The 13,415-nt window shown below is 38.7% G+C and overlaps 2 protein-coding genes across 4 annotated transcripts; both read right to left on the minus strand.

The window, feature by feature from the left end:
- Positions 1-514: 514 nt before the first annotated feature.
- LOC143893934 (uncharacterized) lies at positions 515-6,592 on the minus strand. 3 transcript variants are annotated; one of them, XM_077399821.1, is made up of 14 exons: positions 5,356-6,592; positions 5,131-5,265; positions 4,825-4,917; positions 4,579-4,743; positions 4,167-4,298; positions 3,928-4,088; positions 3,383-3,499; positions 3,247-3,299; positions 2,993-3,167; positions 2,328-2,721; positions 1,879-2,090; positions 1,668-1,782; positions 1,045-1,352; positions 515-953 (listed from the first exon to the last, which is right to left on the minus strand). In XM_077399821.1, exons 1-14 carry the CDS (start codon positions 5,432-5,434, stop codon positions 891-893), a joined length of 2,202 nt encoding a protein of 733 aa, XP_077255947.1. In that variant the 5' UTR covers positions 5,435-6,592; the 3' UTR covers positions 515-890. The 3 variants fall into 3 exon arrangements, with proteins under 3 accessions (XP_077255947.1, XP_077255946.1, XP_077255948.1); XM_077399820.1 differs by having other exon boundaries at positions 515-1,352; XM_077399822.1 differs by lacking the exon at positions 515-953 and having other exon boundaries at positions 1,216-1,782.
- Positions 6,593-6,734: 142 nt separating this feature from the next.
- LOC143893938 (endoglucanase E-4) lies at positions 6,735-12,049 on the minus strand. Its single transcript, XM_077399829.1, has 7 exons — positions 11,805-12,049; positions 11,061-11,307; positions 8,855-9,092; positions 8,498-8,776; positions 7,891-8,231; positions 7,413-7,662; positions 6,735-7,116 (listed from the first exon to the last, which is right to left on the minus strand). The coding sequence occupies exons 2-7, from the start codon at positions 11,091-11,093 to the stop codon at positions 6,803-6,805; spliced, it is 1,455 nt and encodes a 484-aa protein (XP_077255955.1). The 5' UTR covers positions 11,094-11,307; positions 11,805-12,049; the 3' UTR covers positions 6,735-6,802.
- Positions 12,050-13,415: the final 1,366 nt, after the last annotated feature.

Genomic DNA, 13,415 nt, shown 5'->3' on the forward strand with positions numbered 1-13,415 from the left:
CTTTCCTACCTTCTCTCTTCTGCTTCGCACTCGCAGGAGCAGTTTCGGGAATTCACGTGCGACCAGAACGCGTCATAAGGAAATTTTACGGTGATGTACCGGTGGAGAAGCTGGCAGGCGCTAATTAAATTATTACGGACTCTCTTCTGAAGATCTCCTAATGACGAAGAAATTCTGCGGTGCGTAATATACTGTCGTTACAAACCGCTGACCGTCGTTCGTTGCAATTAAATTATCACGTTCTAAGAATAGTTGCTTATGACAGAATATACTGTTTCAAATTAAGCAATTATTAAGGAATAAGTATCGTGGTAAATTGAATTAGGTAATTGTTTTATTTAATATAATATAATTGTCAATACGGTACATATTACCCGAAGGAAGTTTCAAGTTAAATATGCAGAAACATCGAAAAAGAATATGAAGTTAAGAAAAATATATTCGGTTAACTCGTCTAATACGATTTAAACGCGAAGAAAAACGATATTGGTGAGAGATAAATTCATTTCCCGCGGACACACAGACCAACACCGTTCTCGAAAGTGCGCGAAATGCCGCAATTTCTCACTGTCATTGTATATTTACTCTACCCCCGGGCTAACAACCGCGGAAGCAATTTACAAACGAACAATTTCGCGTCTAAAATCACGCTATGGGAAGGAAAAGGAAAGGCGACGACAAGGAGGTAATAAAAACCCATAAATTTTGCACTCGATTAGAAACGGATATCGTTTCCCATCACGATCCCGTCATTTTCGATGCAGCCGATGTCGTCATAGCTCTGCTCGTGACTGATGCAGGAATGTTCGTCGTACACACCGCGCTCAGCCGCTGCTTGCTTCTCATATTACTGTTACGGGTGTAATGAGGCGATGCCTCGTAGGAGAACGTTACTGAACGTTCGCTCGGCCGCCGGGTAATTGGCCGAAAGAAAACGTGATCGGAGTATCGCGCTGAAACCGAAATTCGGAACCGGTTTCACAAGTCATCCAGAACAAGATGAAGACGTTGAGACGTCGTTCGCGCGAGTTCGTTTGCGCATACCTGATTTCCTTTCCGACGTTCGACGAAACGTTCGGAGATTTGCCTCGAAGAAGATCCACCGTGTTCGCGACTCGATTTGCCAACGTCGTAAACGGATATCGTGTCATAAGGGTAATTTGCAAGACCGTGGAGTTTCTCGTCCCGCGCGCTGTAATCACTTTGCCCCGTTGAAGCAGGTGGACTGAGTGTCGCAATAAGATTTTTATTGCGCCCGTCTACATATCGCGTTTCAGAAACTCGGCTCCTCTTCTCGCCCGTAATTTGGCTTCGCGTGGACGTTTCTACGTCGGCCAACGTATTATTTTTACCTGGAAATATCAATAACGCGTTACGCACCGAGGCTATAGAGAATCGTATACGTATATGATTAAATCTGTTTCTTTTTTTGCTACATTGCAGAAAATTTTTTTTTGTATTATATCATATCGTACAATCGCTCTATTAAATTATTCTCATTTTTGTTTCTTGCGTTTGTTATTACTGTATTTTTTGCTACATCGCAGAGCTTCGAAATTTTTTTTGTATTATATCATATCGTACAATCGCTATTAAATTATTCTCATTTCCATCGTCTTGCATTACTTTTATGCGAACTAACGTGACGTTATCAGAATCATTCTTACAAGAATCATCCGTTGCGAGATCAGCGATGCTTGATTTGGATCCTTGCTCGGTTGATTGCGGCTCGTTTCGTTCCAGATAATCGTGCATCATGTACCACGGTTGCCACTCGTAGTTCTGCATGGTTCGAATATAATGGAATAAAAAATTACCGTACCAATTCTATTCACTGAAGGTACAACAAACATTTGAAATCCTTCGAAGCGTACTCACGTCATAATAATTGTCCAGTTCTTTGTCGCGAATACTCGGCGGAGCAGTATTTGTCTTTTCTATCGCTGGAAAACTCGCACGATCGTCGGATGAGTCATTAGAATTATTCTTCTCGATGTTTTCTATCTCGACAATCGTCGAACCATTTGTATATTTAGCAATCTTATCGTCTGCAATTGTCGAGGTACTATCCGTCCTCGTATCTCCAATATCTAAAACAGTAACATTTATACACAGGATTAGAGAAGAAATATATAAGCCGTGTTATTTAAATAATTCAAATAAATTTTGATTGAAGAAAACTGATGAGAGTGACTTGATTATACCGCGATTATGAAATATTTAGAAAATTGGTACACCGAGTATTTCAGCCCGAGTTTTTTCGAGGTTTTTCTTAAGTTCCTGCCATACGTCATTCGTTGATCAGAGTATAATTCCAGCTAACATACCTGTAGGTGTTGTTTCTGTTAAAGATATTAAAGCTGCCTCGTTAAAAAGGTGGTCGAGCGCGTCGTTGAAGAATGGTAAAAATTGTCTTCGTCTCTTCGCATCCTCGACGAGGATCACCGGCTCGTACGGCGGCAATAAAATCTTGTACGGTTCTTGTGGCGCTTGGTACCTCCATCCGTTTTCGTCCTTCACTTCTAATGAACGATACGGATCGTTCTTTATCCAGATTGGATAACCTTGCCCAAGAAAGTTAATGTGCTCCAACATCACGGGAAGGGGCAACGTGTCATCGGTCGCTATGTAGATCTTCGTCGCTTCTAATCTCTCCATGTCACGCGACATAGTTGGCTTGGCATTCTCATCAGTGGGCAAAGTTGCCGGAAAAGTTGAGCCCTTAGACGAATCAGAGAATTCAAGAGTGATATAGGGCGGTATTGATAGTCGCATCTTATATCTAAGATCATCTTAAGTCTGTTCAAAAGCAGTCTTAAGACTCCGTCCAGCCTATCAAATGACCGTATTGGCAACTTAAGACATTACTTAAGACGGTCTTGAAATAAGATTGGACTCTGAATACCGGCCATAGAGAATGGATTTCGATGTCTGAGTAGCTGATTCCGAAAACAATGACTATTAACAATAATAAAAGATTGTTTATTAATACCTGGAAAACTTTGTCTTCCTCGATCGTCGAGGGTTTATCGTAATTCAGTCGAGATTGAGGATGAGGCAACGTTGAATATGGTTCGTTTGTTGATGATTCCAAAGATTCTATGATTAAATTTGATTTCGTTGTTGCGATTTGCTGAGGAGTCTGCGAGATTTCGATCTTATACTTTCTGTGTAAAAAGAATAATCTTAATAACCATGCTCTTAAAATATTAATTTATTAGTATTAATAAAAAATTCTCAATTTACGTAGGAGTTGTGCGACGTATATTTTCTTTCAGCGTTGAAGTCCCTAAAGTCGGCTGAAATCATAAACAAGTCTTTAAATTTCGGAACTTGAAATTCTCTGTAATCTTCAACTCGTCCACGTAAGAAAATCCTCCACCTTTTTTTCTGTGATTGGATAACTCGTCTGCGTGTTCGTTCTTCTCTCCAGTTCCTGCCGAATCAGTTCCCTCTCGGTTTGCACCAAGGTTCTTCTGGCTGGGGGTTGCTCGGCGATCTACATTTGTTTCTGTCAGAGTCTCCTCAAGTAGTCTATATTTTTAGTAAACTCGCGAGCTTATTTTATCGGAAAAATTATCGTCGAAACACAAGAGAAAAATAAGTTAACACATTCACCGCCGCGTCAGTGACCGACATTGAACTTTCCGTTTACGCTGCCGGTCAGTCACCGGTGACCGTCACGAGGCGACAGTGTGCAACTTAATATTAGAAATTAAATATTTTATTGTTTTTTTTTTTAACCATCTAATCGATGTGAATGGAAATTCAACTAAAATACATTTGGCGGTGAATGTGTTAATTTGATCATATAATATATAATGTCCTTTGCAAATTGTTTTTCGCAAATTTAATTTGCTCCTTAGAATTAATAGCGAATCTTGCGCGACTTACAACGATTCTTCGAGTTAAAAAAAGACAAGATACCTCATTGTTCGTGTTGCGTTTGGCAGACGAGACTGAAGATGCGCGGCACGATCGCTCGATGGTGCAGTTGAAACCCTTACACGAATCTACAATTCGCACTATGCATTTTTGCCCTGGCGGACAAATCCAACCGTAGCAATACTTGCTGATTAGCTCGTCTTCTATGGAATGAAGAAATTATATCGAGTCACTATTTTCGCAAATGCGTGAATAATTTTATTATTTTATTACGAACGGACCGAGGGTGAGCGTGCAATCAGGTGTGTGCGTACACCACGAATCGAGACAATTGTTTTCTGGTCTTCGCAAGAAACACTCATATTCCGAGGCGCAGTTCAAACCTTTGCATGTGTCGAACCAAGTTTGCACGTCTGCAAGCAATTTGTCTTCGTTACGTGCAAATTTAACAATTTTGTGACATGTATAAACTTAGGTCGGGTATTTTTAAATGTATATTTATTAATTTAAAATTATTACTAATAATATTAATATATTAATATTTAATATTTAATAATTAATATCTTAAATATAATATTTTATAATAATATTTAAATAGTTTTGAATGTGCGCGTAAAAACCTGTGTGAGAAAATACGTGAAAATATTGAGTGAGAATTAATTAAATTAATTATCTTTTTGCTTGATGTGTGACCTTCCGCACTTTCGCAACTTCTGATAAGTTTGCAGGGTGGATCAACGCAATACGTTTCTCGCAAAATGCAACTTTCTCCCGACGGACACTCAGAGCCGGCGCAAGAAGCTGCACCCTCGTGATACTCTTTCTCCGATACGCAACGCGCTAATTGTTGCTTGCACTCTGAGAAAGTTTTAAAAATGTATTATCTGCATTTATAAAAAAAATATAGGTATAATTATTCTGTTAATAGGTGTTAATTACTCCCATCCCAATGACATCCTCGCACTTTAACGATACATATGTGTCCCTTGCTGCAACGAACGGTGTCGCACGTTTGTGGTCCCTTCAACGATTCTAAAAATAAGTATAAACCTTCATCCAAGCATCTCTCTTTCTCTATACTTGTACAAATATATTATTGCATACACATATAATTAATGCAAAATATTTTAAATTAATTAAAAAAGATATGGAAAAATACAAAAGAAGAGGATATTGAAGTGGAAAGTAGATTTCCACTGACAGTAAACGAAACTGATCTATCGACACATTCTCCTCGAACTTTACCTTTTCTCGACTTAGAGCAATACAACATGCCGGGGCAGGGTGGATCCTTGCACCAAAACCGTCGTTTCACGCATTGGCTACCGTTCTCACAACGTAGATAGGCGCATCCTTTCAAATAATCACTTCCCGATTCTCCTGTCGCAAGTTATCGTAATTTTTTGAAGAAAGAAAGCAAAGTGTATATAAAGGTCCATGGAATTTTGCTTAAATTTGGATCAAACTTACCGTTCACGAAAAGTTGTTCGGAAAGCAAGAAGAAAAGAAGGCACGTTAAGTTGCAGATAAAAATGTATTCGTGTCGCATGGCGACAGCGCTGATAGCACTCGCTTATTTCAATTGCATCTGTGCACCTGTGCCGATACAACTATAGACGTAATAGCGTGTAATGTAAGCGCAATTGTAACGAGAGCCACCGCATGGAAAAGAGTATTGTCAATACAGCAGTTGTCGCTAACGTTACGCCTCGTTGAACGCTATTGGCACGTTGTACGGATCACAAAGGAGAAATATTATACGTAAAACATGTAAGTTCAATATAAGTCTTACTTTATTCTCGCATATTTTGAAAAACCCCTGCACTTACAGAGCGTAAATTCTTGGTGTGATCTTTGCAAAATTATCGATGTTTTTACTTCGCGGAAACTTGTATCCTCGATGACACGCGTACGTCATTAATACGATCTATTAAAGAGACAACTGTACACAGTCTGGTCACGTAACAAAACACATCGTGCTTTATTGCGAGCAATATTTCGCATAATTATCAGACTTGATGACGAGAAATAATAACAAATTAATGATTCAATCTTATAAAATATTTCTGGAGAACAGAATATAAAAATAGTAGTAACGGTATTTTGTCAGCGATCAATTGTTATAAGAATTCTACGAAGAACATTGTGCTTAATGCGCAAATATCTATCATGGAGAGATAATATGTATTGTCCATTTTTGTCACTTTTGTCTAAAAGCTATTTTACTATTTGTTTTTGTTTATCATGCGATTGATATTGTACTATGTGGCTCAGCTCGCGCACGTATATACGTATAGGTTTACGATCGATGACCATCTAGGCATTTTTTTGCCATAATGTTACAATTTTGTCAAGCTTATCTAAATCATTATACTTAGTCATCGTCGGACTGCAAATAAATTGAATTCTTATCATTTTTTAACAAAACGCTTTATTTACAAGCGGACATTGTCTTGATACGTTCGCACGTTAACTTTTAGTTTCTGCCTCGAGGCAATCAATCTACATTTAATTAAATACCATTAACATAGATAAAATATTTTCTATGTAAATTTAATTTTAAAAAAGTTACATTAAAACAATCTTAAGATTAATGACGTAAAATCTCAGGTATAATAAAACCAAGCGTGATATAGTATCTTGAAATAATGATCACGCTTGGTTTTATTGCTTTACTGCAGCATATCAACAATTATAGACAGAGAGAGAGAATTTACTATACATATATATATAATATATACTTGTATATATAATTAGATTTCTAATGCAACATAAAATTAACGTTACAAGTCTTGCAAAATTAAATCAATACATAATTCTTTATATTAAAAAGTTATTTCGTATTCCCCCCGCCACAAAGAACCAGCGAGAACCTCATTTTCACATGGAAATTCGCCTATGCGATTAAAACTACGAATTAGTTTCCTTTCGATGATCTTCTACTCGTTTCCGTACTCTTCAATTGTAGTTGCAGTAGCCCGGCGAGCACGCTGGTAAAACCAGCGTTGTAATCCAACGTGACCTCCGTATAGGCGTACTCCTCGCGACAATCTTTAAACGAGTCCACCTCGTCCGGTCCGGAGACTAGAGCACCGTAGAGAATCTGCGGATTCGGTGCGTTCTTGCTGAATTCCTGCCATCCGCAGGATGCCGGTCTATTGGGGCAAGAAGACGCGGCATGGTGCGGCTGTTTCGGCGAATTTTTACCGTACCCGACCACGTAACTCCTTCCTGGAAAATGCACAGATTCAATAATGAGCAAAGATAAAAGAAAAGATAAATATTCATTTACAATTCATGAAAAACGGTAAAAATTTGTTATAATTATGTATTGATTAACTGCCAGATTTTTATTTAATGGTGTAAAAATGTTTAATGCTTAATCAATAATATAATGATTAATGACGAATTAATGATATAAAAATAAAAATAGATAAATAGAAGTTCCACGAATAATGGGTTGCGGTAACTAAAGTGAATTAATTAAAGTTTCATCTCTCTCTGAATATTTTTAACTAAAGTCTCACCCGCTCCACCCAGCATATAGTCAATTTGTTCTCTGGCGAATTGGCGGTACTCCTGCGAGTCGTTGATTTCCGGAGAATCCGCCGCTACCAGGCAGACGAAGGCCACGTTAGCGGCGTGAGAAAGAGTACCGGACTTATCGATAAACAGAAGGCCCTTCGGGGTGCGTTTCTGTTGCCGCACCGAGAAGTCGCAGAACGCGCGGGTGGCATTCTGGTACTCGGATTGTCCCGTCAATTCAGCCAGCAACACCTAAGAAAAGCAAAAAGAGTATGATGTATGTAGCCGAAAATATCAGAAGATATCACTGCTTAGCAAGCTATCCACAACCTTTCTTTTGCGATCAAGAAACTCCGCTATTTATTTTCAACGTCGAATTCGCCGAAAAACGTAAGCTCTTTCTCAACAAATAAATTACGTTAGTAAGATCAATGTGTCTCAGTAGAATAGAAAATATAATATATAAATGGGAAGTCTCACCTGGATACCGGCGACTTTTTTGTTGTAGAAGAATGCGTTCGGTCGTTCCTTGAGATGGAAGTGCTGATAGTGATGCACCGCGTCGTCGAAGTACTTCGTGTCTCCGGTCGCCTTGAAGAGCCAAATCGCAGCCCAGGCCAGCTCGTCGCCGTAATCCGTGCTCTCGTAATATCGCTCGGCACCGCGTATCGCCTCGTGATAAAGACCGCGATAAACGTCCGCGAATTTGTACAGATCCTTCGCGTGCTCGAGACACTTGGCGCTGTATTCGGGATCGATACTGCTGAAGACGATGCTCGAGGCCGCGAGAGCGGCAGCCGTTTCGCCGGCGAGATCCGAACCTACGATCGATCAATGACAAATAGAACATATTAGACGGATGCAAATATATAACGAATATAATAAAAACGTGAAATAAAGAAGTTAAACAAAGAAATAAATAAAAAGAAGTGAAGAAATAAATGAAGAAATAAAGAATAAGTTCTCTAGTCATAATGTATAATACATAATAGAAATTAAACTAAACGCGTTTACATTTAATAATGTATTTTTCGTTTCTACTTATTTTTCGGAACGTTATTTGAAAAGAGAGATGTATTGACATTACCAGGATGCTCCGCATCAATCTTGTAGGTCGGTCTAGTGGTGTTCAGCTCCTCGGGTCTCCCCCAAAACATATGATCGATGGGAAAATCGCCTACTTGCCCATACAGCACGTTCTCGCTTACATGACACTTGATAAAGTAATCGGTAGACCATTTGATAGTTCTACGAACTTCATCGAGTTGACCGGCGGCGTCATAAGCCTCCGGCCAGTTGACCGCTCCCCAGGCTAAAAGCGTCGTCGTGAAAGCCATCGTGAAACCGAATTTAACGAAGTCACCAGCTGGTAGAATAAGAATAAATAATTAATTTTGCAAATTAACCAATTAAATAGCGATCTAAAACGCAACTGATTTATTACCGTCGTAATAGCCTCCGGTTAGATCCTCGCCATTCGAGCCGCGGTCGTGCAACGCGGAATCGCCTCGCCACGAAATTCTGTTGTTCTTCGGCAGCTTACCAGAACGCTGCGCTTCGTAAAACAATAACGAGAGCTCCAAGACTTGAGCGTAATCATTTCCGTTCTCGAGTGCGGTCGCGTTTTCCGTCGAGACAGCGTTTATCTCGCACGACGTCGCAATCAATATTGCCGGCAGAATCTGTCGATAAATCGCACATTAAACATTAACAAGGCGTTTAATATCATTGTCGCACGGCCGAACGTTTACCAAGAGAGCGCGTAATGATTATCAGTGCACGTGTACTAGACAAACGAGCGCAATGTAGGACAATGTCGTGTAGCAAATCTTATAGTCGTAAAATATGGATAACTAACATTTGTTGAGGCGAGAACTATATTTTTTGCAGCGAGAGCTATAGATTAGCAATAGTAGCAAAACCTTTTATTAAAGTTTTGCTACTGTTACTAAATTACAGCTCTCGCTGCAAAAAATGTTAGTTATCCATATTTTACGACTAGATTTGCTATAGTAACTAATTTTTTTCCGTGAATCAGAAAAATTCACATCGACAACAAATAAGTAAATGCAGAAATTGAAAAATAATATGTACAAACGTTTATCTTTCTTCTCGTTCGCAAATTCGAAGGATTTGACTTTGGCGGAAGAAAGAGATGCTATTTTTTGCGAAGTAGAATATATCTTGTATGCGTATTACAGTCATATGTGTGTCTTGTTAAAAAATCACGACGGCACAGAACGATATACGTATACACCTTTGTTCTTCGGTTATGATGTACCGTCGATGCGACGATACCGCGCGAATCGCTATCGATAAATCCGCAGGACCACGTACAAGCTACGTGACGAACTTAAACGCTATTCATTTGCGAGCTTCCTTCATTCACGAGGCTTCATTAGGGATTAAGTTCTCGCATTCTCGTACAGCTGCGTCTACCGTGATTAAAGCAGAATGCATTTTGCAATAAAAACGTTCTCTGTCGCCACGATGATCGCGATAATCTAATCAGAACGTGTCTTTATATAAATCATTTAATTTGGAAGAGGCTTTATTCCGGAAACATGAAGATTGATTTTCAAAATATAAAAAAGATTCCACTTTAATCACTCAGATAATTAATTTCTATCTCTTCTGAAGGCTAAAGATTTTGGAGCAGCGTGATTAATTGATCCACACGCGCGTGTATAATCGTTATAGTTTCAGCAAATTATTCGGCGCCGTTTAGATTTAGAATATATATTTCTATAATACGCCGCGAAACGTGAGTGAATTCGAGAAACCGGTATGTTTAAGAAGGAAGGAAGAAGCGTGCTTGTGGAGCCGCGTTTGATCCCGCTTCCTTGTCGCCAAAGCGTTCTCCAAGTTTCCGAGAAGTTCTCGGTTCGTCGTCCGTGTAATTCCTGTATGACAAACGCCAATAGCTTCGGCAAATATCGGCCTTATTGTAAACTCGCGAATTCCTACGCGCGTGAGAACTTCTCTCGCGAAACGTTTTTGAAACAGTCCGTCCAAAATGAGAGACGACGTCTCGTTGTCTCGGTCTCGTCAAGTTTGTCACGCAAATTATTAGGAATTTGGACGAAGATAAAGTGCTCATATTCGACAGAAATTATAAGCTGACGGATTTTTAGTTCTGTTTTATTATTTATATCTAAACGATTACGCAAGTTTATGCGTAAGTCTAGAATACGAGATTTTCTGATATGAACTTTCGACAGATAAAAGAAAAGCTGATTAGAGAATGTTCAAAGATCGTTAAAATTTAACAATAAATTGCAAAAACAAACTAAAAAATATTCTGCTATAATTTTCATCCATGCAAAGATCAACGATGTTGAAAAGCTTGATGATAGCAATCCGTTGAAAATAATCGAATAAAATTGTCACATTTAAATGTGCAAAGCTGATTCCAATAAAATCTCCATGTTATTAAAAAAAGACAAAAATGGTAAATAGCGACATTTAGGATCACTCAAAGATCTCTTAATCGCTTGTGATTTTTTATCTCCTTGTTTACGAGATATTATTATTTTGTCGCGATTTTTTGCGGCATTCCGTCGCGTTCGCATGAGATAACGCGACTTAATGCAGATATGCAACAGGTAATCGCGAGTGACCATCAAGAACCACCGGCCGGGAAAACTCACCGTGACGTACGTGACGAAGAGGTCGAGCTTCATTCTGCCGTCGGCGTCGCGATGCTGTCGTCCCGGAAGCGCAAACGCGACGCGACAAGGCGAAGGTGCGCGCCGGTCACGTCGATTCAGAAACCCTGTGCGTGTCCGTTACACCGCGACGTCGACGCGAATCGGCATAGCACACCTTAATTGGCACACGAAAGCGTCGCGCCCTGCTTCGCGAAGCGCGCCAAGTTTCGTCCGTTTCTCTCCAAAGCTGAAAACGGATTCTATGTATAAATTCGAGAACAAATATAAGAGATTTCCGCCAAGAGATAAAATTCGCGGTTCAGAATAAGAAATTAATGAAAAAAAAAATATGGTAAATGTGTTTTGTAATATGTCCCGCGATGCTGGACTGATCACTCTTTTAAAATCTCGTGGAACGTGGACGTGGATTCTTTTCTATCTATTTATGTTTGATAACATAAGTAATAAAAATCATGAATAAAATACATATTTTTGTGTAGAAAGTGCAAAAGAGATATGCGTAAAAGAAAACGAATTTACAAACTCACAATCCTAATTACAATAAATCTAGATCATGATCAGAAACTGGAACCGGCACGATTCAATGCCGCACAAGCACGTTTTCTATATAAATATATATATAAATGCGAATTGATATCCACAAAAACTTTCTTCGAGAAACGTGTCAACTCTGTAAAATGCATATCCCGTGTCGTCAAAATTAATGTCGAAATTCGAACTCACCGCAGTTCCAGTCAGCGCCGCCGGCTTAAATCTCACCGATTGTTTCGCATCGTGATCTCGTGGAAGACTCGCGGAAGACCGACAGTGAACGACGATAGCGGAGACCGTCCTGTTCCTCGCGTTACTTCTTATAAGAGGCCAAAGATCGCCTCTTCTACCATCGGCATTTGTATACCCAGGCACTGACAGAATGTGCACAGGTTGCGTGCTCAAGTCTTCTCTCGTTCTACCGTCACTTCGATCGCTCGCACCTCTCGTCTGGCTATCTCACTCTCCCACTCCCCTACGTTTTGTCCACCACGCCGATCTCCTTCTGTCGATTGTATTTAAATGCGAATCACGCCGCTATCTCTACGATACTTACGTGTGAGAGGTTCGGTCGAAGCGATTCGTGAAGAAACGTGAAAAACGCCGAATCTCCTTCGACATGATTTTGACAGAAGAAATAATGCCGAAGTGGAAAAATCTGCTATAGAGCTGATATGCAATTTTTACATTACATACGTGTATTGCTAATTTTTAAAATACATCTTCGACTTTAAACATCGCGTTTAGAATTGCAAATATTATTGGAAGTAGTTGTGCTACGTCCGATTCTTTATTAGAAATGTTTCTTTGAATCATATTCACTATAAATTCAATATTCAGAGTAAACCAACACAATCGTCATTGCCTTTATTATCTTCAAAATAATGAGAGATATAAAAAAATTTCTATAAGAATTGTGCACTATAAAAAGAAGAAGATTACGGTAGTTTATTATCGGGGATAATGATCGGCGAATGCGTAGCAATATTGTTGATAATTCGATCATATTTTATCAAGAAAAATCTCAATTTTTACATTGCTTCAAAGGCTGGTAATAATTATTGATTTAACCTATATGTGGAAAGTTGGCGCCTTACACATACTGTATATTTATATACGTATGTTTATTATTGATATTCGAGAATATTGACTCAACTGCCAAGTTAGCGAAGATACACATTAGCGAAGAAATGATTGCAAACCGCATTTACATGAAATCGTTACGACATTGATAGTATCACATAAAATGATAATCTATACGCGTAAACACATCACTTACATTGAATGTAAAATTACTTTATAATTTGAAGTCGGTATTAAATGAACTTTACCGAATATTAATGTCGATATTATCATACTCGAGAGCTGCATAAGTTATTAGGTCGCTATGCGCGTCGTTTAGAGTCATTTACGTCAAAACATGAAGATGGAAAATCTGAAGATCAACTAACACAATCAATGTGCTTTCTTCGTTAATAACGTAACAGCATTTAAGCAAATTGAAGTATAATACTCAAATAAAAAGGAGAAGTTAACCACTCGTTAAAAGCTATGTGAGAAGATCAAACGGCCACAAATTTGGTTTGTGTGTTTGTATAAACTTCATATTTAGTTAATTTTTTTGACTCATTGTACTTTTTTCTTACTAATTTTATAATTATAAAAAATTTTGGACTTTACTTTCTTTCTTTATATTTTATTATGTGCTGAAGAAGACTAAGTACAGTCGAAATATTCTAATTGTTTTAATGCATTATTGTCAATAAAAAAGATTTCTTTTTAAACTAACATGTTCTTATTGTG

The sequence above is a fragment of the Temnothorax americanus genome, unplaced genomic scaffold, assembly GCF_048541705.1.
Source record: "Temnothorax americanus isolate GAGA-0224 unplaced genomic scaffold, ASM4854170v1 Scaffold13, whole genome shotgun sequence".
NCBI lineage: Eukaryota > Metazoa > Arthropoda > Insecta > Hymenoptera > Formicidae > Temnothorax > Temnothorax americanus.